This window comes from Lepidochelys olivacea (assembly GCF_965140295.1).
Source record: "Lepidochelys olivacea isolate rLepOli2 genome assembly, chromosome: 5".
NCBI lineage: Eukaryota > Metazoa > Chordata > Testudines > Cheloniidae > Lepidochelys > Lepidochelys olivacea.
Window position 1 is genome coordinate 16,326,497 of NC_140415.1, and position 26,893 is coordinate 16,353,389.

General features: G+C 40.5%; 1 protein-coding gene across 1 annotated transcript in view; it reads right to left on the reverse strand.

Annotated features, from left to right (window-relative positions):
- The window catches only part of MYO5B (myosin VB), a 363,824-nt gene that overhangs the window by 88,453 nt on the left and 248,478 nt on the right, over window positions 1-26,893 (reverse strand). Inside the window, exons 16-19 of the mRNA XM_084628998.1 lie at window positions 26,203-26,300; window positions 19,264-19,350; window positions 3,842-3,953; window positions 1,963-2,174 (exon numbers count right to left, since the gene is read on the reverse strand). Of these exons, the coding sequence (XP_084485124.1) occupies window positions 1,963-2,174; window positions 3,842-3,953; window positions 19,264-19,350; window positions 26,203-26,300 (509 nt within the window). The remainder of the gene's footprint in view (window positions 1-1,962; window positions 2,175-3,841; window positions 3,954-19,263; window positions 19,351-26,202; window positions 26,301-26,893) is intronic.

A 26,893-nucleotide genomic window follows, 5' to 3' on the forward strand; every position in this document is an offset into this window, starting at 1 on the left:
GAACAAATTGCTTACTCCTAATAATCTTTTCAAAGTGGTTATTCATCCAGCTGGGTCTGGAGCCTTTCCTGACTAGTTTCTTCCCTTTATTTAGGATGCAAATTTCAAATGATTTTTGTATAGTTCATTTGAAGAAATTCCAAGCTTGTATTTCTCTCTCTCCTCTAAACAGACAAACCCTTCAATATCTGTATTCCAGTCACGAGGGCTATTCCATCTGGTTTCTGTAACCACTGTAATACCTGATTTGACTTCCTGTACCTGTAGTTACAGTTCCTCCAATTTATTGCCCAGGCTCCTTGCATTCATGTGCAAGCAACTCAGTTGTTTCCCTTGGACCTCACCAGGTTTTCTAGCTTATGGTGTTTCGTTATCCCTCACTGTCTTCATTTAGGGGATTTTCCTACTCCTGAGTACTGAAGCCAGGTGTGGTGATTTCACGAGTCTCTCAACCTTCTCTCATCTCCCAGTTTAAAGCCCTTCTGATCAATTGGGCCAGGCTTGATCTCAGAAGGTTAATATCCTAGGTAGTCAAGTAGAGCCCATCAGTTGATAAGAGTCTTCTTTCTGTAAATGCGTCCGAATGGTCGATCATCCCAAAGCCTTCCTCAGAGCACCAATCCTTGAGCCATCTGTTGATCTTCATTATCTTGTCACGCCTTCACCATTGTTCTCTAGGGACCGGAACTGCTCCTCTGAAAATCACTTGAGCTTCCATTTCTTTAAATGCCTTACCCAGCTGAGCATTTCAATCCATTCCAGTGGGAATCCAGCAGTGTCATTCATCCTGACATGCAGCACCATCAGTGGAATTTTTCCTCCCTCCCATCATAATCCTCTTTAGCCTCACATCCACATCTGATGCCCTTGCTCCTGGCAGAGCACAAACACTTCTGTTTTCTGAATCTGGTCTGGTGGCATGCCTGTCAATTCTTTGGAGTTTTTAGTCCTCGCTCACATGCACCTGTCTCTCCCTGGTGTTTGCATGAATCTGTTTTATGTTCTCTGTCACAGCCCCCTGTACATCGTATCCCCATTCTTCCATAGGCTTCGGTCCCTGGCTATCTTCATCTCTTCTGCAAGGATTGGCTTCCCTTCTTTTCTTCCTCACCTTCTGCCAGTTTCTCCTCCTCATTCCCCAGTGCAGCAAATCTGTTACTCAACTCCATTTTACCGCCAATAGCTAGTGTCCTCTTCTGACCTGTCCCTGTAGTCACATTCTTCCATGGATCATCCTTCTCTTCTGGCCGTCCATCCTTCAAGTCCTTTTGTTTGGCAGGTGTCTGCAAAACTTGGGCTGTCTATCACCTCCTCTCCTGCATTATACCTTCAAATCCCTGCCTGAATGCCATCATTGTCTCCAGCAGCATCTCTAATCCTTGAATCTTCTCTGCCGTGAGCTCTACCAGGTGACATTTCAAGTCATGTTTTCACTACACACAAACACACAGGTGCAACACCAGTAAAACAGTGCATTAAACATGAAAGAGAGCAGACAGGGCCAAAAGAATTTAGGGGACCTTTCCAAAAATCACAGGTAGAATTGGGGACAAAACCAAGGAGTTCTGATTCCCACGCCCCTATTCTTACAGCTACACCACACTGTCCATGGTCTACATACACACAGAATGGGCTTTATTTTCAGAGGTACAGGACACCTGCAACTCCCTATAAAGTCAATGGCAACTGCAGGTGCTTAGCGCTTCTGAAGATAAGGCAGATCATGTACCTATGATATCAAGATCTGCTCTAAGAATTATTTTGGGGAAGTTCTATGGCTTGTGTTATGCAGGAGGTCAGACTAGATGATCACAATGGTCTCTTCTGACCTTGGAATCTAAGAATGTACCCAGGTTTCATAACACAAGGGGTATCAGATGATTGAGTAGTTCTAATAAGAGAGCTGGAACTCTTCACCATTCTATAGTTCCCAGCTAGTCATTCTCTAGGGATGATGCTTACCTGCGAGCCAGGTGTCCTCGTGTATACCTCTGGATTGTTATTGCAGCATTTCTCATCCTTCTGTATTTCACCCTCTGCAGCCAGCCCCGCACTGTCTTCTGTATCATGATAGTAGCAGCTCTGAATTTATCTGCCCGCAGTTTCTCCAGATATGCCACCTGTCCCGCACGGAAAAAGATCTTGGTACGTCCAAACTGGAACTTGTCAGGATCCTTTTCAAAAGCATAAGGGAAACTGAGTTAAGACAAACATTTTCCTGAGGAGCCTATGCTGAATAAGTGTATATAAGGATGACAAGAGTGAATAAAATTTACCAGTTCAATTCCCATATCCGTTCAACTGGGTTAAACAAACTTTATCCCCACAGTACCAGTTTCAGTATATAAAGCCGAAGCTCACTCTTTTAACCCAACAATCCCGATTTTCACATATTTGCACTAACAGCTGACAAGGGTTAAGGACCAAATCCCAGTCCCACTGAAGTCAATGGGAGTTTTGCAACTTACTGGGATTTGTCCTAACTAGGCATTAGCAGGGACCATGAAGGTTTGTCACCTTGCTCTGGAAAACCGATGGTGTTTTCAGATCTAGGGGCATTCTTCATGTAATATCACAACTGCATGAGGTAAGGCATGGGCATTGCTGGACCTTGGTCCTTTCTGTTTCCAGTTTCTGTATTTCTAGTCAATGAATATGCAAACTAGATGCCAACACTTTCTTGGCATGTTATCCTCTCTGATAGGGTGAAAAACAAAAGCTTGTTTTCCTCCATTTTGACAAAACTTAAGAGATTGGCTCTGAAATTTTGGTTCCAGCTCAAGACTCCCAAACTTGTGTGGGAAATGAGAGGAGTGCCAAAATCTGAACCCAGATCTGTGTCAACACTCTAAAAGTGGCCCCACTCCTTATAAACAGGCTAAGCCAAACCCATAAACTGAGCATATGTTCAAAATCTGGATGCGAAAGCTGCATTTTGCAACTTTAGATCACCTCTTTAGAAAAAAAAAGTCAAGGCTGCGATCCTGCAAAGGTGTGCATGTGCTTTAACTTTACCCACTGTGAGCAGACCCACTGATGTCAACAGGACGTGTCAGTGAATAAAGTTGAAGGAGGACCGGGGCCCCAAGAAAACAACCAGCCAACCTGTCAGAGGCCTCAGCAACAAAAAAGGCCTCAGAAATAAAAATTTAATCACAGAGAAAAAAAATCATTGGAAAATATCCTTAAATTAAAAAATGAACTCAAATGGTCCCCAAGGAGCCTGAGTAATAACAAACTGAACCTCCCTCAGCTAGAGCTTGTTAAATTTTGTTTTTTAAAAAAGGACAGAACAAAATAATTGGAAAAGAAATCTCAGTGTCTAGACTGTTCTCACAGTATGTGACCATTAAGAATTTCCCATTCAGACGACATTTTCTCTTCATCATTTGTATGAAAAGGTGATTGGTGACTGGCTGTGGGGGTCTCTGTGCAATGAGAGAGAGGCCCTTTGGCCACTCTGTCCTCTTGACTGGGACTCCTCATGCTGTGTGCATAGGATTTTATTCCAATCGTCAGTAAGAAGGAAAAGGAATGGGTTTTGTGGGAATAGTAACTCACTATCATCTACTGTCCACGAACGAGCTGTGGAATTCAATTGCAGAAAAAAGGCTTTTTCAGCTTGAATGCAATCAATCAATCTCATGCTATGTCTCATTTAGTCTCATTATTCCTTCTGAGATGGTTTGACTTTGGAAGACACTCCTGAGTGCCAGGGGCACACCAGCATTTTCAGCCACAGCAGGCAAATGGGGAGGAAGGGAAGGTGAGTTGAGATATTATCAGTGTCAACAGCTTCTGTGCTTTAATGATTGTTTCTGAAGCTTCAATCCCAGCTCACCTTAATGAGGTTTTCCAGAAGTGTTTTACAGATCAACTTCTTGTCATTTTTAGAGATCTCCCCCTTTTTCATAAGAACTCGATACCTATTGAAAAAGTCATGGTAGGACCACCTGAAAGCAAAGCACAGATAAAATTAAACAGGGCACAGGGTTTCATTTATTTAGCTAATGTTTAGACTTAGAGCTTAAATAAACCAAACCTCGAATCCAAACCTCTTCACATTTGGAGGAGAGAGAGGGAGAGTGGGGTTTAAAATCAGGTCTGAACCCAACCCCCCGCTGGTTCTGGACTGGGTTGGAAGGTCCTTCCCCCCTCCCTCCCAACTTGTACTGGATTAGGTGCATTTAAAATGAACAAAGGAGGATGGGTGATCTGGAAAGATTTACATCAGTTGAGACCAAAGTATCACAAGAACAGCTAGCCAGATTTCTGCACCATTCATGTGAACCTCAATCTCGGCCCTGATTTGGTGTTGAATGCAATTGGCAGCCTAACTCTAATTTGGATCTAAATGTTAAGGCTCCTCTCTAATTTTAAGTGCTCTAGAAAGTTTCATACTTGACTATGACACAGACACATTCAATTTGGTGCTGACGACGCACGAACAACCATGAGAACCTTTCCTCCTTCTAACCGGAAAGCATTGCCACAGCAGGACTGTGGAACTACAAATTACAGTATCTGCATGAGAGGGATTTATGAAAATACCATGCAGCCAAAAAAGTACCCCACATTGAGAGACATATGTAAAATAAGACAAATCAGATTGCACCGAACGTCATGACACATGACTGTCAACCACCTGAGGTAACCATTGTCTGAAAATGCCAAAGGATTTTGTTATATATAGATTGGGCCTACAACCTCTTCTAATCACACTTGCCACTATCTCACCATTGGACTTCCATATTTTTTTTCCACATATTTTTCTGCAGATATTTTGTTGCCTGATCCTGCATGTCCTTAGGCTGGGAATTGATTCAGATTGATGAGTGCTTGGCCTGAGTGAGGTTGAGCCCTACGGAAGTTTGTCATGATTTGTTCTGACTGTATGCATTTTGTCTATTATCAATCCAGATTTGCTATACAACCTCTTCTTTTATCTGCACTCCCATAAGCTCCTTTGCTAAGACCGTGGTTTGGAGTGGAACCACTGAGGAACACTTCAGTTCTATTCCCCTTGCCACCAGTCTACTGCATTCCAATGAAATCACTTAAGAGCAAGAACAGTTTTGCCCCTGGACACATGTGGGTATTTTCTATAGATGTTGACATGAGTTATGTGCATATTTTGAGGAGAAATTAAAAAACAAACACAGTATATGGCATGGAACACACTGAACGTAGTTCTTGCCTGGCTTTTGTTTCCAAACTCTGATGCATATAAATTAGAACACTTCACCTGTTCATCTTCTCATTTTGAGAGTTCAGGCCTTTAAGGCACATGCTCGAATTTGGCTACTTTCATGGCTGTTAGATGTTTGGAAGGCTCTGCACCACAAGCAATGAAGTCTCTAAACGTGGCAGAGCTGTAATTCAAGAAATCAGAGCACTATATTTTACTGCTAGGAAAAGGCATCTCCTGCCATCTCTATGAGATTTAGAGTGCATATTAGATTTTGAAATTGATTCACTCTGAACTAAAACAGCTGAGTTATGGACCTATCAAAACCAGGGTTTTTGGTGAAAATGCCAGACATTTCCAGTGCTGCTAAAATTATTTTAAACATATGCAAAGGAACATCCAGGAAAAGAAGTGAATGAACTCCAAAATGCCAGACTTCTGCCTAAACTTGAGCAAACATGCTATGGGCCTGAGTCTCATTTACACTACGGCCACTTTCTATTGCTCTGGCACCACAAAGGACTCAAAGTGGGAATATATGAAATAAGAATTGAGAGTTTAGAAGTCTGTCCATGTTGGTGCACCCAGAAGTTGATCTATGCTTTTTTATATACATGCAAAAACCAAGCAATTCTTTCTGCTTTTTCCGCCCCCCCAAAATGAAACATTCCAGGGCCCAATTTTGAACACAAAAATGCCAGTAGCACAACGCTTCTGAGTGACCCCCCCAGCCGATAAAAAAACTGCACATAAGCAACAGAAAAAAAAACCTCCTTCCCCCGCCCCCTGTGAAATACATTTCTGTACCAAGCTGCCATGGGTGTTTGTAAACCAAAGTAAAAAATACGATGGAAAATGGCTTTAAAGAAAAGTGTTCCTCAATATTTTCTATAATTCTCTGCAATAAAATCCATCTAGAATAGTGAAAATGTCTACTGCCCACCACAGTTAAGCACTGAATTTTCCATTCTAGCCTGCCTTTATCGCTAGCCTATTTCTCAAAGAAATTTTGGGATGGAAATTGTCAACGCTCTGTCTCAGGTGACTTGTTCTGGAAAGTTTGTGCAAAACAGGCTTAAAGATTTGAGTTTATGTTAGCGATCTTCACCCCACCTCCACCCACATGGGTGCACATATTTACCCAGATGTTCAGATCAGCATGTTGCACTTGCATTACTAAAAATGGCTTTCCCTGCCCCAGCTGAAATACCTTAACAACTGCAGAGGATTTAACTGAGGAAGGCAACCTTAAGGCTGAGTTAATGCCGAGCTCTTATATAATGCTTTGCATCCGTAGATTCCAATGTGCTTTGCAAAGGAGATCAGTATCATAGTTCTGCTTAGATCCATGGAGCTTGTATCTCTGCATGTAGAATATTAATACAAACATCTATATTGCAGTAGATTCAAGAAGTCCTATATCAAGATCAGGACCCTAATGGGCTGGATATTGTATAAACACATACAAAGATGCATGGTCTCCCTCCCAAAGGATTTACAGTCTAAGGTTGCAACCTGAAAACACTCACACACATACTCAAAAGCATGAGTAGGCCTATAGAAGTCATTTGTTCACAGTCCAAGGGCCTAAGATGACCAGTGACTTACAAATTGTAGCGACACAGTTAAATACATTCTGTTTCAATATACAAACATACACTTGTTTTTTATTGATATAAAGGGAGAGAGAACTATCTTCATCTCCCCCACAACTTGCCAGTATTCAGTGGCTTTTTCCTTATCAAAATTGCAGCAGTGGGTCTTGGGGAGGGGGTTGAAGGAGAAAGGGTCAGTCTGAAGGAGGAGAGGGTGTTTTCTGCAAAAGGGGCAAGTTGTCAGAAGGGATGGAGACATTAATGTGAGGAACTGACAGATGGGGTGCACAAGGCTGGTTTCATTGGTGGGCAATGCTCCATTGTCAAGCCTTTTACACGCTCGGTTAAGGACAGCTGCAATAAGATACAGCAATTTCACAGTTGCTTTTACAAGACTTTCGGAGGGAGGAGCAGTTAAAGAAGTTAGCTTAAATTTAAGACCTCTTGTAAAACCACCTGCGGCATGTCTACACTGCATCTGGAGAGAAGCCTCCCAGCCCCGTCTACAGAGTTATGCTAGTGGGACTTGCTCTAGTGCAGGGATTCTCAAACTTCACTACACCGTGACCCCCCTTCTGACAACAAAAATTACTACATGGTCCCAGGAGGGGTGACCTAAGTCTGAGCCTGCCCGAGCCCTGCTACCCCGGGCGGGTGAGCCAAAGCCGAAGCCTGAGCCCCACCACTCTGGGCAGATGGGTCAAAACCCAAGGGCTTCAGCCCCAGGCAGAAGGCCTGGAACATGAGCCTGGCCATTGACGGCTGAAGCCCTTGGGCTTAGGCTTCAGCCCCAGGTGGCGGGTCCTACCAAGTCTAACGCCAGCCCTGGAGACCCCATTAAACGGGGTCGGGACCTACTTTGGGGTCCTGACCCACAGTTTGAGAACCGCTGCTCTAGTGCTATAAAACCAGCTGTGTAGATGTTCAGAACCTGAACTCCAGCTCAAGCCTCAAGCCCTGGAGGGGAGCTTGAGACCCTGAGTTCCAGCCCAAGCTGCATTTCAAAGTACGGTCTACACAGCTATTTTAGAGCACTCGTGCAAGCCCTTGTCTTGTCTTCACTAGGATTTTTACCTCAAGTTAGTTACCATGTCAGCTAACTCAAAGTAACAACACAACTTTTTTTCCTAGAGAAAACAAGGACAGTGAATGTCATCAAAGAAACTCAGTCTGAAGTCCTTAGCTTCCACTCTGGTTATGTGATGGCAACAATTCTGACTGGAATTACTGGTGAAAGTGTGTTTTCCCTTCCTGCTGGTACAGTTGAAAAAAAATAAATAGACAAACTGATTTTTCTCAAACTTTCCTAAGACATTCATTTCTGGGCTGAGATCAAGCATGAGCAACCTCTGACTCTACATACTCACAGATGTGAGTTAAGACAGCTCCCAAATGGACAGAATGTCTGTCAGCTAAACAAACAGGGAAGAGAGAATCACTGATCCTGTTAAAATAATGCACCACAGGCCAACCCCAAGTACCTCTGGTTCAAAAAACTTAAGCACTCCAATAAAAGGGTGGCAGAACTTGCAAGGGCCCCAATCCTGAAACTTGTGTATGTCCAGACTGCTGGGCATGCCCAAAGCCCCTTCTCGATGCTCAACACAGCAGTCTGTCCAAACCCTACAAATTGGAAGATTGTGCTTTGCCTCAAGATTTGTTTGATCTTCCTCCTTTCCCAGTTAAGTATCTAGCAACCTAGGAATTAAGCAATAACTAAGTTAAGGCACCTGGGGCAAAATCCTGACCCCAGTGAGATCATTAGAGCCCAGTTCCTCAAAGGCATTTAGGTTCCTGACTTCCACTGATTTCAGGGGAATTAGGTGCCTAAATACCTCTGAAGATCTTGGCCTGGGAGCCTTACCTCCAGTCAACAACTGCCAAGAAATTCTCCAACTGGGCATTATACCTGTGATTAAATTATCAGCAATGCGACTTGGGTGGAACTGTGTTCAATACTCCCCCACAACTTGCCAGTCTGGGAGTTGAATAATGGAAAATCCCCACTTTTATAATTTACCACAATATTTCATTTCTCTGCAGCCTGAAATTGGTATTAAACAGATCTGTTCTAGCACATTAAAAAAAATTCCCGGGGGGAGAGAAAAGAAAAAAAAGACAATTCACATGGCTGTTTTTGTTTGTTTGCATCTCTGATGGGTTATTTGTTATAAACTGAACTGCAGAAGTAACTATAATAGGAGTTGTGCTGTTCTGGAAAAAAAACCCTCTTAATAACTGTTGTGTTATTGCAATGTACAAATAATTGACTGGGTATAGGCTGAATGTTTTCTTCTCCTAAGGGTGACACTCCTAATGGAGACACTCCAGTGCCATATGATATAATCCATTGAAGAGATCCACCTTGCTTAACACTGTAGAACACAAAAAAGATCAAACAGTAAACTTTGTTCAGGAACTATGACTCTTTGGGACATGTGGGATGCATAGTCGAAATAATTTTTGCCATGGATTACTTTCGAAACAGCAGGCTAGGATATAGCTCATCTTGTTCTGTGTTACCATGCCACAGCAGAAAAGATTTGCCTTTCGATTAATTATTAAACCATCCGATTAGTGCTGCCTGAAATTATCCATGGATCTAATGCCCAGATCTATTCCCTAGAATATGAGTGTGAAAATGTTCACCTAACAAAGCAAGCAAAAAGGGGAAGGGGGAGAGTGTTTAGGGTACTACCTGTAGCCAAATTAATTTACAGATCATGTTTCTCTGAAGACATTGCAAGGCAGAGAAAGGCACATTATGAAAAATGATTTTGTACACAGGGATGCCCTTGAAACATTTCAATTATAAATGTTTAATGTCTGTAAAGTTTAGCAGCTGTGATATTCCACAAAACTGGCACAAAATTGCAGTACGTAATAGACAGCTCAGATGAACAAAAAAGCAGAAGTGAAATTTCAGGAATATTTAAGTGATAACCAAAATGGCTTCTGACTAGATGAGGTAATATATATATATGGCTGAACTGATCTCAGAATTCTAAAGGACCAGTTCATGTGTGTCAGAAGTCAGATTCCAAATTTTTTTTATATGCATGTACACATACACACAGAGACATCCTTCCTTAAAGGTATAGATTATATATAATTATTTTAAAGGAAGGATGGCTCTATGTATTTCATAAGCCATAAAAGGTGAATATTTAAAATAACCAGTTAAGCATTGGCAACACTAATCACTATTCTTGAGAAGATTTTACTATTTTTCCTGAAGGTAATAAGTCCAAGAGAATGAATTTGAAAGCATCGGAATATTTGCAGACACCGGCCATAGCTCATGGATGCATCACAGACTGTCCTAGATGAGGAATTCAATTGCTCAAGTGAATCCTACTATTCAGTCAGTGCTGACAGAATTGTGTTAATCCCCAATTTCTGGGTTTAGTCTAAAATGCCAGACTCAAATCACACTGGACAATCACTTGTTTTGGTCCACGATTGTTCAAAATAAATTCACTCGTTCTTGTGTTACATTTCATAGGAAAATTTCAGAGCAATTTCCCCGGATTAGGTATGAGTTCAACTAATTGAAATCCTTGACATCAAAACCCGTACATCTCTGACTTTGTTTATTGAAGGAGAAACCTCAAGACAAATTCCTGGTGATTAAGGGAAAAAAATCAAATCCTCTTTGACATGTCTGTCACTGGCAATGTAGGGCTTCCACCTAGGTTGGAATGGCTGAGTTGAGGCATGCTATTTAGTAGATCTTGAGCTGAAAACAAATTCTTCCAAGAAATTGAACTTGGAGACCAGAAGTAGGGAGACAAATGAAGGCAGAGGAGAGCTTTCATTCTGTATTTTTGTCATCACTGTAAAGCTATCTAGGCATGTTAATACAAACAAAAGTGTCCGGTCCAGACTAGGAGGAGAAGTTAAGGGTATACGTAAACTGCAATTAAAAACCTGCAGCAGGCACCATGGCAGCTGACTCAATCTCAGCCGCGGGTTAAGTGACTTGCAGTATAGATGTTCAGGCCTGGGCTGGAGCCTGGGCTCCAGGAGCTTGTGAGGTGAGAGGGTCCCAGAACTTGGGCTGCAGTCTGAGTCCAAATGCCTACACCACTATTAAGCAGCCCATTCAGCCCAAGCCCCACAAGCCTGAGTCAGCTGGAATGGGCCAGCCAAAGGTGTCTAATGTAGACATACCCTATACCAAAAGATAGAATTGGGTTGAGGAGATGGGGTTTAGAGTTTGTGGTGAAGGACAAGTGAGGAGCGGGTGTTCAGATTTGATGGTGCCAAAAATAAAATAGTTCTTGCAATATTTTGGTCCAAAGTAGCAGAAATACAAGAAGATTTCTCTCATCTCCTCAGCCAGGAAACAGGCCAATTCCAGTTTTGGAACTAAATTGAGATGAAAGCCTACTGGGACAGGCTTGGAGAGTCAAATACAAATTCCCCATTACCAAAATTTGCAGCAGACTGGATATGAGAGCTTCAGTTCATCTCTGAACGAGGGAAATTCTATCTGGTAAAGAATAAGGAACAAACACTGGAAGTTAATTGTTGCTAATATGTGGCATTTATAGTGCTTGATATGTTCCAAGCACTTGCAAAATAATAAATAGTAAGTATTTAATCCTCACACCCCCTGCGTGGCAGGCAAGTATCATGAGCAATGTTGTACAGGGAAAGAATATTGCAGTGGTTGGTACGCTGGCCTGAGACTCAGGAGACCCGGGTTCAATTCCGTGCTCTGACACAAACTCTCCATATGACATTGGGCAAGTCATTTGGTCCATCTGTGCTGCAGTTTTGTATGTGTAAAATGGGGATAATAGTACTTCCCTATCTCACAGGCGTGTTGTAAAGACTGTGAGGCACTCAGATACTACGGTAAAGGATAAAAGTACCTTCAATAGATATAGCATGAAAACTGAACCAGATGGTTCTGAGATGTGCCCCCGAGTCAGAGCTGTTTTCTAGATCCATGCTTAAATCACTAGACCATGCCTCCTTCCATGCACTCACAAATTGACCATATACAGAATTCTTACCAATATACTACAACTGAGCATTCTGAATCTGCCGGGGCCTTGACTTCATTCAAGCCACCAGTATTAGCCATGGATTCAGTAGTACTCTTAATAACTGGGTGTCATTAATACTTAAACGCTGAGAGGATAAGAGAACAACTGACAGATAAAATATAATCTTATAAAGTTCTCAAGTTCAAAGATTCCTAAAAGAGTATTTTGTTAATGTTGATGGAGCAATACATTGCTTCAACTTCTTATTGTTTCTAGATTAATCTTCATTGTAACCAGCTTCTAAAAAGAAGACAAATGGTTTTATAGTGGAGAGACATGTTCCATACTTTAAACATAAAAGCTGATGATGGATACACTATTCATTTCTCTAGGACAGCGCATTCATCACAGTGGTTTATGTACATAATAATGAACATATTTCTTAACTACCGAATAGCATTTCAAATTGGATGATACATTTTCATTTTACATCAAATACTTGCAGAACACAGTGTTTCATGAAAATGATAAATACAGCAAAGCATATCCTATATCAAAGATAGGGGAACTGCCAAGCTCTCTCTTATAGTTGAGTTTATTATTTTCTTTATATGGTCTGCAGAACACTGAAAAACCGTATTCAACTTTTTAAGAACTGGGTGAAAAGTCATGGTACAAATAAAACCTATCCAGAGTAGTGACTATGGGAGTGCCACAGTGACAAAAGCAAAAAATTTAATGTCAAAATATTGGCTATTTCTTTCCAAGACATTTCACTCCTGGAAATACCCCTTGTAATGAAATGTCGGCAAAATATATTTTGCCAACATGATGTACAAGGAAATGTTGCCTTATATATTACAAATGTATACACTTGGACTGAGGTTGAGGTGGAAATAGGAGACAGGCTTTCTGAAAGTCTATGGGTAAGGACAAAAAACAATCATGGTAGGGGTCTACTACAGATCACCAAGTCAAGAAGAAGAGAAGGAGGAGGCTTTTTTAAACAACTAACAAAATCATCCAAAGCACAGGACTTTGTGGTGATTGGAAACAGGTCACAGATTATCCAACAAGTTCTTGGAATGTATTGGAGACAATTTTTTAGTTCAGAAGGTGGAGAAAGCTACTAGGGGAGAGGCTGTTCTAGATTTGATTTTGACAAATAAGGAGGAACTGGTTGAGAATTTGAAAGTGGAAGGCAGCTTAGGTGAAAGTGACCATGAAATGGTAGAGTTCATGATCCTAAGGAATGGTAGGAGGGAAAACAATAAAGACAATGGATTTCAAGACGGTAGACTTTAGCAAACTCAGGGAGTTGGTAGGTAAGATTCCATGGGAAGCAATTCTAAGGGGAAAAACAGTTCAAGAGAGTTGGCAGTTTTTCAAAGAAACATTATTAAGGGCACAAAAGCAAACTATCCCACTTCATAGGAAAGATAGGAAATATCGCAAAAGACCACCCTGGCTTAACCAGGAGATCTTCAATGATCTGAAACTCAAACAAGAGTCCTACAAAAAGTAGAAACTAGGTCAAATGACAAAGGATGACTATAAACAAGTAACACGAGTATATAGGGAAAAAATTAGAAAGGCCAAAGCACAAAATGAGATTAAACTAGGTAGACACATAAAGGGCAACAAGAAAACATTCTACAAATAGAAGCAAGAAGACAACCAAGGACAGGGTATGCCCATTACTCAATGAGTTGGGAAAAACAATAACAGAAAATGTGGAAATGGCAGAAGTGCTAAATGACTTTTCAGTTTTCACCAAAAAGGTTAGTAGCAATTGGACATCTAACATAGTGAATGCGAGGTAAGATCAGAAACTAAAATAGGGAAAGAACAAGTTAAAAATTACTTAAACAAGTTAGATGTCTTCAAGTCACAAGGGCCTGACTAAATACATCCTATAATACTCAAGGAGCTGGCTGAGGAAATATCTTAGCCATTAGTGATTATCTTCCAAAAGTCATGGAAGATGGGAGAGATTCCAGAGGACTGGAAAAGGCCAAATATAGTGCCAGTCTATAAAAAGGGAAATAAGGATAACCCAGGTAATTACAGATCAGTCTGCTTAACTTGAGTACCAGGAAAGATAATGAAGCAAAATAATTAAGCAATCAATTTGTGAACACCAAGAAAATAATAAGGTGATAAGTAACAGCCAGTCAAAAACAAATCATGTCAAACCAACCTAATAGCTGTCTTTGACAGGGTAACAAGCCTTGTGAATTGGGGGGTGGGAAGCGGTAGATGTGGTATATCTTGACTTTAGTAAGGCTTCTGATAATGTCTCGCATAACCCTCGAGTAAACAAACTAGGGAAATATAATCTAAATGGAGCTACTATAAAGTGGGTGCATAACTGGTTGGAAAACCCTTCCCAGAGAGTAGTTATCAGTGGTTCACAGTCAAACTGGAAAGGCATAACAAGTGGGGTCCAACAGGGATTAGTTCTGGGTCCTGTTCTGGACAAACTGGAAAAATAGTCTGAAGTAAATAGGATGAAATTCAATAAGGATAAATACAAAGTACTCCACTTAGGAAGGAACAATCAGTTGCACACATACAAAATGGGAAATGACTGCCTAGGAAGGGGTACTGCAGAAAGGGCTCTGGGGGTCATAGTTGATCACAAGCTAAATATGAGTCAATAGTGTAACACTGTTGCAAAAAAAAAAAAAAAAAAAACCCGAACATCATTCTGGGATATATTAACAGGAGTGTGTTGTAAGCAAGAAACAAGAAGTAATTCTTCCACTCTACTCTGTACCGATTAGACTTCAACTACAGTATTGTGTCCAGTTCTGGTTGCCACAATTCAGGAAAGATGTGAATAAATTGGAGAAAGTCCAGAGAAGAGCAACAAAAATGATTAAAGGTCTAGAAAACATGACCTATGAGGAAAGGCTGAAAAAAATTTGGTTTGTTTCATCTGGAGAAGAGAAGACAGAGAGGAGACACGATGACAGGTTTTAAGTACATAAAAGGTTGTTACAAGGAGGACGGAGAAAAAATATTTTCATTAACCACTGAGGATAGGACAAGAAGCAATGGGTTTAGATTGCAGCAGGGGAGGTTTAGGTTGGACATTAGGAAAAGCTTCCTAACTGTCAGGGTGGTTAAGCACTGGAATAAATTGCCTAGGGAGGTGGTAGAATCTCCATCATTGGAGATTTTTAAGAACAGGTTAGACAAACACCTGTCAGGGATGGTCTAGATAATACTTAGTCCTGCCATTAGTGCAGGGGACTAGACTAGATGACCTCTCAAGATCCCTTCCAGTCCTATGATCTATGACTCTAAAATGTTCAGTTGTGCATGGAAATGTGAAAATTAGCATTTTTCTCCTATTAGTATGAGAAAATTTCTAAAAGACATTTTTGCAAATCCTAAATGAAATGAAAACATCTTGCAGTTCAAGGATTTAAAGTTTTGCATGGCTATTTCGAATGGCATTTAGTCCTATAGGTTTGGGACTAAAGGGTTGTAAGACCAAGCTTCTAGCAATGACTTCTTCCTTATTTATTTCACAGACAATGTCTTCAATCTGAAATCATGCAATCTAAGTATTACTCTTATAAAACTCATTGTGATTTTATGCTGTGCTTAGAGTCATGAAAGTGACCATGTGAAGCTGAAACCAAAAGAAATAATAAAAAATTATTAAATTTCCAGTGGTATCAGATTTAGATTTTAAGTAACATTTGCCTAATTCATTCATACAGTCAGTTCAAATGTACAAATCACTCACTACCTGGGGATTTTCATTAGGATATAGAATCTATTGGTTTTGCTTGTCAGTCAATGTGAATATCTATAATCGAGGATCATAAAAAAAAACTTGCAGAACTTGAAGCTCCTATCTTGTATATAGCAAAGAGATACTACTGTACATATTCACCTTCCAGAAATGTTAAGGTCGCAGCAAGGAACAAAATTCTCACATTGTCCCTTAAGGGTATGTCTACACAGCATTTTGGAGCAAGTGGGAGCGAGCCTGCCAGCCCAGGTCGACAGAACAGCTGTATAGACAGTGCTTTCAAATTGCAGCTTGGGCTGGAGCTCAGGCTCAGAAGCCTAAGGAGGGGCTTGCTCCAAATTGCAGTGTAGACGTATCATAAGTGTCCTGGACCCTAAACTGGAGAGGATTGAAACCCGAAGAGCTGCTTAGTCTTGCACCTCTTTAGTAGACCAATAACATCAGACAAGAAGATGATTTGGGTGCTCCATGCATTAAAAAATTATCCGCCACGACTCTGTGGGAAAGTAGTGCTCATAACCAAAATCGCAACTGTCCAGCCATATGGTTGTGACGCTGGCAGACCAGGTGCCAGCTCAGTGGAATGCTGACAAATACACAGCTGGAACCTGTCTGGCTCACCCGTGTATTAGTATTGTTAAAATAGGCATTATCATTATAAGAATGTGTTTAGACTTTATTGAATGCTTGTGAGCTGCTGCATATATTAATCTCAGTTATAGTATCTGTATCCTATATTGTAGGGTACTATGTCAGTGTCTGCATTGTAAGCCTCTGTAACTGTATAAATCAGCAGACAGGAGGGAGACATTAACTAGTGTGAAATGCTGGTCTCCAACAAAAGGTGATATGTCCTGTCCGACAAGGAAGGCCCATAGACAGACAAACTAGAGTGGAACATTAAAGAGGGCAAAAGACTTTGTTGTTTACTCCCCCCCCTTTAAGATGAGTCTTGCAAGAGAATTCCTCCCATTAGCTGAGTTTTCAGCTTAAAGTGGGGGGGGGGAGAGGGAGGGGAGGGAGAAAGGGAATAAAAAAATAAAAATGCCTAAGTCCCCTAAGGAGAAACTGTATACCATTGCTTCTTGGACTCTGTTGGGCAAGGTTTCTAGGCATAACCAAGGGATTCCCCAGCTGCTTAGCTGGAGTTAGCCCTAAAGGACATATAAAGCTTGCTTATTACAGAAGGTTCTATTACCTTTTGATACCTGAGTGTAACTCATTTGCAAATATATGTTTACTTGCTTTAACCTTGTAAATATCTCGTTTCTTTTTCCTATATAATAATCTTTAGATAGTTTATTACAGGATTGGCTAAAAGCATTGTCTTTGGTGTGAGAGCTAAAGTGCAACTGACCTGGGGTAAATGACTGGTCCTTTGGGACTGGGAGTAACCTAAATATTGCTGTGATTTTTGGCGTAAAGGAACATCTGTGTCACAAAGGTAAACCTACCTGGGTGGCAAGACAGACAGAGTACCCAAGGGACTATCTGTGACTCCATGGTAAGGCTGGCAGTGTCTGAAGAGTTTAAACTTGATAATTGGTTGGTGAAATCTACGTATAGTACTCACCACCAATCTGAGGGCTTGTGCATTGCTTCCTTGCAGCCTGCCCTGAGTTTGGTATCATGCTCTTGAGCCACTACAGGACCGTTTGACATGAGGATAAAGCTTTCTTTGCCTTGTGAGTCTTTCAGTGCAAGAGCTGTCATGTGTGGATAGTGCCTCTCACAAGGGACCCCTGATCTCTGTCTGAGTCTTTAGGCACGACTAAAGTTCCAATACAAATAAATAATTTTTATATCTTTTTCAAGTAGATAAACGCATCTAAAGACTCTATAGACTAGACTGTATGGGCCTAATGCTGGACACCCAGTGCAAAACTGGAGAAATGAGGCCTTATACAAGGGATCTCTGTTGGGGGGTGGTGGTAATCAATTCTCTTCTTCCATCACTGGGAACAGAGAATCTCTGAAGCCACTAAGAGAACCCACGTGCAACCATAAATTCAGAGATCCACCTGCTCTAGGTGAGTATTTATGCCAGCTGATCAGTGTAGTCACAGAACCAAGATCCATCTGCTGTGCTTCAGAACACTACCACGTGGCTTGCTGGCGGCACGTACTCCCCTTGGTGTCCCCCAGCATAAAGAAACCATGGCTGTTCCACTACGACTTGGGGCCTTCTACACATAGGAGGGCAGAAGCAGGATTTGGCCCTACTGACACCTTCATAAACATGATTTTTAAGGTGCTTGGATCATTTTGAGTTATTTTTTTCCATTGTTTAATCTTAGAGATGACAGCAATTTAGGCATCCTCATTTTACCAGTAGCTGACATAGATCCCTTAATGGAAAAGTCTTAGAGAATTTAATAGGGTGGAGCCAATACTTAAAAAGGGCTACACCACCTTCTATAATTCTAGAGAAGGGACGTAAATTTCTATTACATTCTACAGCATGCTTCTAAAGTTTCATAGAAAGGATACAACTTTCTCTCAATTTCCACAGGACTTTTCCATAAAGATCCATCGGAGTGAACTAGAGCAGACAGCAGGCCTTCCTGTTTCCACTATTTGTTTGTCCAAAGGTGTGGTGGGAATTCCTTCTGGATGTCAGAAAGCACCAGGAAAATCAAATAATTTGGCAGTGCCGCTACTGTAACAGCTGGCATAAATTCTCAGGATCCATTATCTCATAAGCATGGAAGGTTTGTGAGTGAACTTTCAGGCAGCACATTTCTCCGAAAGGACAGTGACAGGGCATTGAACATCCCGGTTAATTGACTATTTTGGAAGCATATTTATAACTCCTTTGTTCCATATAAAAAGGCTGATTGCTACACTGACATTAACACAAAACTGCTCAGCAATAAAGCAGACCAGATGCATTTTCAAAATTATTTGCCCTTGTCATCTTCAGGCCTGATTTAGAGTTTCAGCTTTTAAATTTACTGGGCCCTAAAATATCATCTGAAGCTCAAATCTTATCAATGAAGCTCAAATTACCTCCCACCTTTCTTCCTTTATCTTAATGCAAAAAGTTTGATGCCTGATACGATATGTGGACTATAACAATGGTTTAAAAGATTCATTCCCTCCATGTGCATACACTGAAACAAACATCTACATTTTTTGGCTGCAGCTGCTGTTATACCAGGTGTCTGAAGCCTGAAAACAAAGCAATACATGTAGGCCCTGTGGGGACCTTTTCTACAGTGAGCTTTGGTGGCTGCAGGGGGAATCCTTCCTTATAGGCAACATTTACTTCTGAACAAGAATAACATGTTTAGAACTATAACCAGCCTGGGAAAAAACTCCATTATTGTTTCTTGTTGTCCATCTCCATATGGGATCCAATCCAGATTCCTATCAACTTCTTACTATCCACACGTAGCATTTTTGGAGATTTTATTGTTCATGGTTCCTTTCTAATTAACATCACCACGTGAAATTATTTCTCAGTGCCAGACTGAAAGCACCAAGTGTCACTCTGAGCTCAATAAAGAGAACACACTCTATGGCTGGTTTATATTTCAGCTTGTGGCTTGGCAACGAACTTCTCAGAACTGAAGATTTCAGGAGCTGGTGGGATTTTTGTAAACCAAACATCTTTCTGAAAGAAAACACTGCTTTTTCCCCCTCCAGGTGCCAACTTCACTGGATAAAGCACATGACACAGTATAACACAAGGTGTCTTTGGCAGTACAGTACCTGGATGGGTAGCCAGCTGCACTGATACGGATGGTCTCCAACACACCACAGGCTCTTAACTGCTGGACTGCTCTCTTTGGATCAAATCTGCAATTACATGTTAGAATGATACAGATGAGCACAGTTTCCCACTCCATGCACAAAATTAAAAGAAACCTAGCAGCAGCGTATCCGGAGGCAATGACAAGAATATTTACATTGGCAACCTTTCCAATACAGCTGGGTTTCATTTCTGCTTATATACACAGCACGTACAGAAAGAAACTCTGCCATTTACGTTCTCCTGCATGTTGGGAGAGCTCAGTTTCCTGCAGCCTGGAAATCCTTATTGGAATTCTTTGAGCAGGTGGATTAACATGTGACTTATGCAGCACGATTAAAGGTTTTCAGGAGAAAGAACTGAGTTGCTCGTTAACAGAAAGATAGACATCACTGAGCAGAAAGAGGGATGTGATGACTGCACCACAGCATAACCTATAACAACAAGCAGTACAAGGTGCTTTTCTGCATAGCCAGAAAACCTATTCATCTGAGGTCTATAAGATGCGACATTTTCTAACAACAGTGTAATAAGGCTCTGCTGTAAAGGGCAATGAAATTCTTAGGGAAGACAACACCAATTTCAATATGAAAAAACATTCTATACGATCAATACCATTACAATTAATACCAAAGTAATGATCAGACCCCACTTAACTGGCTTTGGAAACCATATGAATTTAAATGTGGTTTAGGAGCTTTAATCTTTGTTTCAATGGAACTTTGCTATCTTAGATGGCACAGGGCCATATTCTATTCTGGTTCTGGGCACTGAACCCACATTGAGATCAGCCGGTGTTCATACCAAACAAGCATAGTAAATAGAGTCCATTTTCCACAGCATGTGCACACAGAGGTCCTGATTCTCCACTCTTTGGCACCAGACACTGCATTTCAATGGGACTGCACTGCGGTAAAACATTGCAATGGAGCAGAGATTCATAGATTCCAAGGTCAGAATGCACGATTGTGATCATCTAGTCTGACCTCCTGTATATCACAGGCCACAGAACTTCCCCAAAATAATTCCTAGAGCACATCTAGAAAAACATCTCACCTTCATTAAAAATTGTCAGTGATGACGAATGTACCACAACCCCTGATAAACTGTTCCAGTAGTTAATTACCCTCACTGTTAAAAAAAAAAAAAATTTCACCTTTTTTCAAATCTGAATTTGTCTAGCTTCAACTCCCAGACATTGGATATTATATAGCTTTATCTGATAGACTAAAGCACCCATTATTAAATATTTGTTCCCCATATAGGTACTTACAGACTGTAATCAAGTCACCCCTTAACCTTCTCTTTGTTAAGCTAAATCGATGGAGCTCCTCAAGTCTATCACTATGAGGCATGTTTTCTAATCATGCAAGCATTCTTGTGGCTCTTCTCTGAATCCTCTCCAATTTATCAACATCTTTCTTGACTTGCGCACACCAAACTGGACACAGTATTCCAACAGAGATCACACCAGTGCCAAATACAGTGGTTAAAGAACCTCTACTCCTTGAGATTCCCATTTATGCATCCAAGGATTGCCTTAGTCCTTTTAGCCACAGAGTCACCCTAGGAGTTGGTGTTCAGCTGATTATCTATCACAATCCCCAAATTGTTTTCAGAGTGTCTGGTTCCCAGGATAGAGTCCCTCATCCTGTATGTATGACCTAAGTTCTTTGCTCATAGATGTATACAGTACATTTAGCCACATTAAAAAAGCATAGTTTGCTTGGGCCCAGATTACCAAGTGAGTCATATCACTCTGCATCAGTGATCTGTTCTCTGTTACTTACTAGTCCCCCACTTTGTATGTCGTCTGCAAACGTTATCAGTGATGATTTTATATTTTCTTCCAGTTAACTGATAAAAATACTAAATAAATTAGGGCCAAGAACTGATCCCTGCAAGACCCCACTTGAAACACACCCACTCAGTGATGATCCCTCATTTACAATTCCATTTTGACACCTATCAGTTAGCCAGCTGTTAATCTGTTTTAATGTGTGCCATGTTAATTTTATATAATTTTTCTCTTTTAATCAAAATATTGTGTTGTCTCAAGTCAAATGCCTTACAGAAGTCTATGCCTATTATATCAACATGGTTAACTTCGTCAACCAAACTTGTAATCATAACAGAAGATATCAAGTTTGTTTGACTGAACCTATTTTCAATAAACCTATGTTGATTGGCATTAATTATATTACCCTCCTTTAACTCTATATTGATGAAGTTTTTTATCTGCAGCTCCATTATTTGCCTGGGATTGATGTCAGATTGACAGACCTGTAATTATCCAGGTCGGCCTGTTTACCCTTTTTAAATATTGGCACATCATTAGCTTTCTTCCAGTCTTCTAGAACTTCCCCAGTTCTCCAACACTTATTGAAAAACAACATTAATGGTCCAGTGAGGCCCTCGGCCACCTCTTTTAAAACTCTTGGAAGCAAGTTATCTGGACCTGCTGATGTAAAAGTGTCTAACTTTAATAGATGCTGTTTAACATCCTCCTGAGATACCAGTGGAATGGAAAGAGTGTTTTTATCATCATACGTTATGACTACATCATCTGCTTTTTCCCAAATACAAATTCTCCCAAATTCAGAAACAGCCCCATAATTCTCAGCACCATTAGTATCATGAATTGCCTCATTGTAGCCCTAAAAGGTACTTGGATTGGAAACTATCCATCCCCTATTTTGATGGACAACCTTACAGAGACATACAGATGCTTCTGGGTAGCATCTGTTTATTTCAGGCACTACCCTAACTGCGTGTGGTAAAGAGACAATGCTTATCAAGGGGAGAACAGGTCCCTATATGTATGTTGGGATTCTGAATGCCCCTAATGTTTCAATCTGGAGATCAAGAATTCATGAACAATTTTTAATTTGCTCAGCTGTGCTAGAGTAGTGTAAGAAATACACCTCTGCTATTTTCCGCATTTTTAAAACTCAGCAATGCTGTCAAGTCCACAGCAAGTTATCCATTATAATACCATGAAGAAAAAGAGAAGAAGTTTAACCTGTCACTCACTCCAGACAGGAATCCAAGGGGGTGCAATTTTAATAATAATAAATAGCAGCAATGTTAGCAACTTTCATCCTGGAGGATCCCAAAGCAACTTATACTGTATACAAAGAGATCTCTCTGATTTGCAGGCACCTGCTCTAAACCACAGTCACCTTGCATGTGGAACATAGCAATCAGTCTTCACCAGTAACACTACTCAGCACAGAAAGAGTCAAATAACCTCTCCAACTAAACTGTACAGGGAACTTTGCGTCAGTAGATTATATTAACTGAAAACAACATTTGGTCAAGTCACTTGAGTTAACACTCTCCTCTCGAGCAAAAAAGTGCTCTGCGGTCTATGATCTCTGAGTGACCAAGAACTTGGCTTTCCAATCTCAACGTTAAGCAACTTTCAGTAATGATGTAAGGTAGGAGTTACGAACACAACTCCTAGATGTAGCTACTTGGAATTGTAGTTGTAACCACTCTTTACATTTCACTACACTAAAAAATAAATACATACATAAATAAAAATCCTCTAGAATAAAAGATCACACAGATGAGGCTGTTACCATTTCTCACCTTAGCTGGATCAATGATGAACTAAAAATTAAGGAAATAGATTTATTATTATTAACCACTCACTTCTTTTTTTCTTGACTTGGGAGGCAGAAAGGTCTAGTGGATTGAACATGGCCTGGGGCCAAGAGCTATAATTCATGAGTTCTGCCATGGACTCACTCTTAAGTGCTCTTAAGCAAGTCAATTGGGCCAAAATTTTCAGAAGAGCTTAAAGCTAGCCATCTAATTCCACAGTTAGGCACCTAAACAAGTGACCTGAGAACCCAGCAACTTTCACTGAAATCAATAAGTGTTCCATGGAGGAAGTCATTCGGAGCTTGAAAATGAGGCTACCAATTTAAGTACCTAAATGTGGATTTAGGAACTTAACTTTAGGCTCATACTTTTGAAAATCATTGCCTTAACCTTTCTTTGCCTCAGTTTCTTCATCTATAAATTACACATACAATTACTTGCCTACCTAACCCGAATGCTGGGAAAAACTGAGTTAACGTTTGTATAGCACTTTGAAAATAGAAAAGATAAGATTTTCAGACTTGAAGCCAATGGGTCTATGGCTGTTCAGCACCTCTGAAATTCAGTGTACGTTTGTTTAGGTGCTTAAATAAGAATTTAGAAGGGAACCATTCAAAGGCACAAATAAGAGCTGGATACCCAACTTCCATTTCTGCCTTTGAAAATTTCCTCCTAGTTGACCAACGTTAAACACAATGGTTTGAAAATTTTGGCTGAAGTGCTTTGCAAGTAGTAAGCATTATGCTTACGGTGCTGCAGCTTCTTTCATGCTGGAAATCTGACACTCAAGTGTTTGATTCCTGAACTAATGTTCAGTAAACTAGATTTGTAGAAAAAAAAAAAGTTAAATACTAAATTCTGAATGTCTCATTTTAGGAAAACGTCAAAAAATGTGTCTACTGATATAAGGAGGTTTAAGAAAATGTTCCTCTTTGAATAAATAGGTTCACGTTCTTATGCCAAATGATGAAAACGACAGTGCTATGCAACCACATTTTAGTGGCACTGCACTACCCCAGCACTAGCATTCCACTGAATTGTTTTTCCCTCGCATGGCACAGCTGAAATGTGAACTGCAGTATCTTTATCATCTTGTCTGATAGGAGGAGGATTTTTTAGAGAGCAAATTGGTTTAATTTAAGTGATGCCAAAGACTTAAGTTGCTTAAGCTGGTGGCAATAAGGCTTAATACTAGTGAGGATTCCTGGATCACCAGTACCAGACAAGTAGACTCCTCTGAGGAAGGGTGGAGATACTGATCTCTAGCAAGGGGACGGCGATGTGAATAAGCCTGAACCAGTGCTTTCCAGTTGACAAACAGGAAGTGCAACTTCAACCATCCCACCCCAGAGTATTTTCCTGTGTTGCCTGCTGTTTTCAGGCTATGATGTACACAATGGCCATACCTGCACTGCGAAGGAGTTTCATGTGCTCTTCGGGCTGGAAGAATAATTCTTGGATCTACTTTGGCTTTCCCTTTGTTTTGAAAACTTCCGTTTGGCAACTCCTCTGTTGCCTGTTAGGAAGCATTACATCAAACACTGCAGCATCACCATTCTGGGACCATGCCTAGAGACTGTAACAGCCAGGCACACTTGTATGCCTGCAACTTGTTTCAGTTTTGCACCTCTAATCATGTGTAGGTACAGCTGACGTCATTTAGAATTTCATGATTAGTTACTTGACCGCATCTGAACGCTATTTATAAATGGGCATCAGCTGTACCCTGAATACTTGGGAGAAAATTGGAATGTAAAATTGAAGGTGAAAAATTGAATACTCAGCTAAGGCTGGGTTGAAAACTGAGCCATGTGAATAGATGAGTCTCACAGCTCCCAAATTGGAAAGATCAGATTATTTCACCTTGGAGGCTACTTTGCTTCCACTCTTTGGAGTTAGAAAATACTCCCATGACATAATCATACAGGTAACAATCTGTTTGGCATTTGCCAGTGTAGATGTATGGTGTGTCATTTTGTAGATACAAATTGACTACAAGATTTTAAAATTGGCTCTGAGTGGCAGTTGTGTTAGAATAAAACCAGACATGAGGAATTATGTATCACATAAGCAAACAAATGTTCTTTCCTTATCACTGTGGCACTCTAGGAGACCTTGATGTTATTAATAGGATTACATAGGAACTACTCCATCATGGTTTTCTACTATGTCTCCAACAGCAACCTATACCAGGCCCTTTAGAAGACACCTAAAAGGGAGCAACATTGGGTCCTTTCAATCAATGGCAAAATTCCATGACTTAAATAGAATTGGGCCTAATTACAGAATTGGGCCTAATTACATTCTTCCAAATGGTAATACAGAAAAGCTGTATCTGCTCACTATAATTATTTGTCCATTTTATTTAAAATGTGTGTGTGCTCCTTCTAACTGCTGTGGCAGCTCAGGGCATCTCCTCAATCAAAATTCTCTCTCTCACTCAATTGGAATACTGCATCAGCTGATATGACTCATGTTTTTGGACTTCTATTAAAACAAATACGTAACAGGAACAAAAAATACCCAAGGTACAAACGAAGTGTTTTCAATGGAAATTTAAGGAAGTTGCTTATCCCTGTCTTTTCATTTCTCTCCTTCTGCTATTATTCATTGTTTATCACCGTAACTGTGCAATTTAACTCTAATGTGTTGTGAGCTTCTAAGATATAATTTGATCAGACACTATTGCAAAAGCAATAGTTCTGTATCGTATTGTACTGGGATATTGTATGTGGTTAGTCTGGGTCAGTGTAGCAGTAGCAGAGTATATTTGTTAGTGTGGGCTACATTTTTCTCCCATTCTACAGCACTTGGAGAGTACCACACTTCTAATATGTTCGACCATTAAAACAAAATAAACTATGAGGTATATTTTCAATCATAAGGGCTTCAATCAACAGAGGACACTGATTGTGGGACAACAGTTCTTAGAATTATATGAGTTACAGAATTTGAAATTCTTAACTTTAACTAGCCATACAACAAATTCCAAGTGCTCATACTACAGTGCTGTAGTATAAACCCCTACGCTAGGTAATCCCAGTAAACTAGTAATAATCTTTCAGGACCCACCAATAACTGTACACCCTCAACTCCAGTTGAAATCAGTGGGGCTTGAGGGAGATCAAATGCTTAGAGCACATTTTAGAAGAACCATTTTGTAAAAGGACGTGTCACTTTTAAGAGGAGTGGAACTCCAAATATTTTAATGTATAGAGACTTTTCAGCCCTTTTTACTATGAAGGACTAGAACAGCTAGCTATGTTGGCTTATCTTAAAGTGGAACTTACTTGAACGGAAGTTTCTCATCATTTGGCTTGATGCAGCGCACGTAGTGTGGAGTGGTAGCATTCAGCGTCTCCATCAATAAATGCAAGGAGTTTCGGAACTGAAAGAGACCAGAACAAAAATAAAATCCACTTATCTTTGAGTGGGGGGAGGGAAGGGGTGAATTTGGAGTGTTCAAACTCTTAATTAGGCCTGAAGATGACAAGGGCAAATTTGGAGTATATTCTAAATCAAAGACAAAAGACTACTTTACAAGCAGACATCAGTAATAAGTGGAAGCCTGAACCAGCCTATGGGTATGAAAATAATATGAATTTTCATATAAACCCAGATTGTACTCTAGAACTCTTGGTTCTACACAAACACAAGAGCTACATCAAAGCAATGTTGTAGGACAATACCAAGGGACTATTTTGTGGTTTCAGGCATCATCCCTTCAACTGAGATGTTAAAGGACCCTATCTTGGTAGCTCTACAGCTAGAAGTAAAAAGTATCACTGGCTCTTTAAGAGAGAGCAAGGTACTCTCAAGGTTTAACACCAGTATTTTCAATAAAACGTGTTCCAATGAGTCCTGCACCAGCCTTTGTGCTCCTTATTCTGTGTCTCAATCATGTCCAATCAAGACTACTGAAGTCAACTCATTTGTGGTCTTCCTAAATCCCTCCTCTCTAAACTTCAGGGGAAAAGCCAG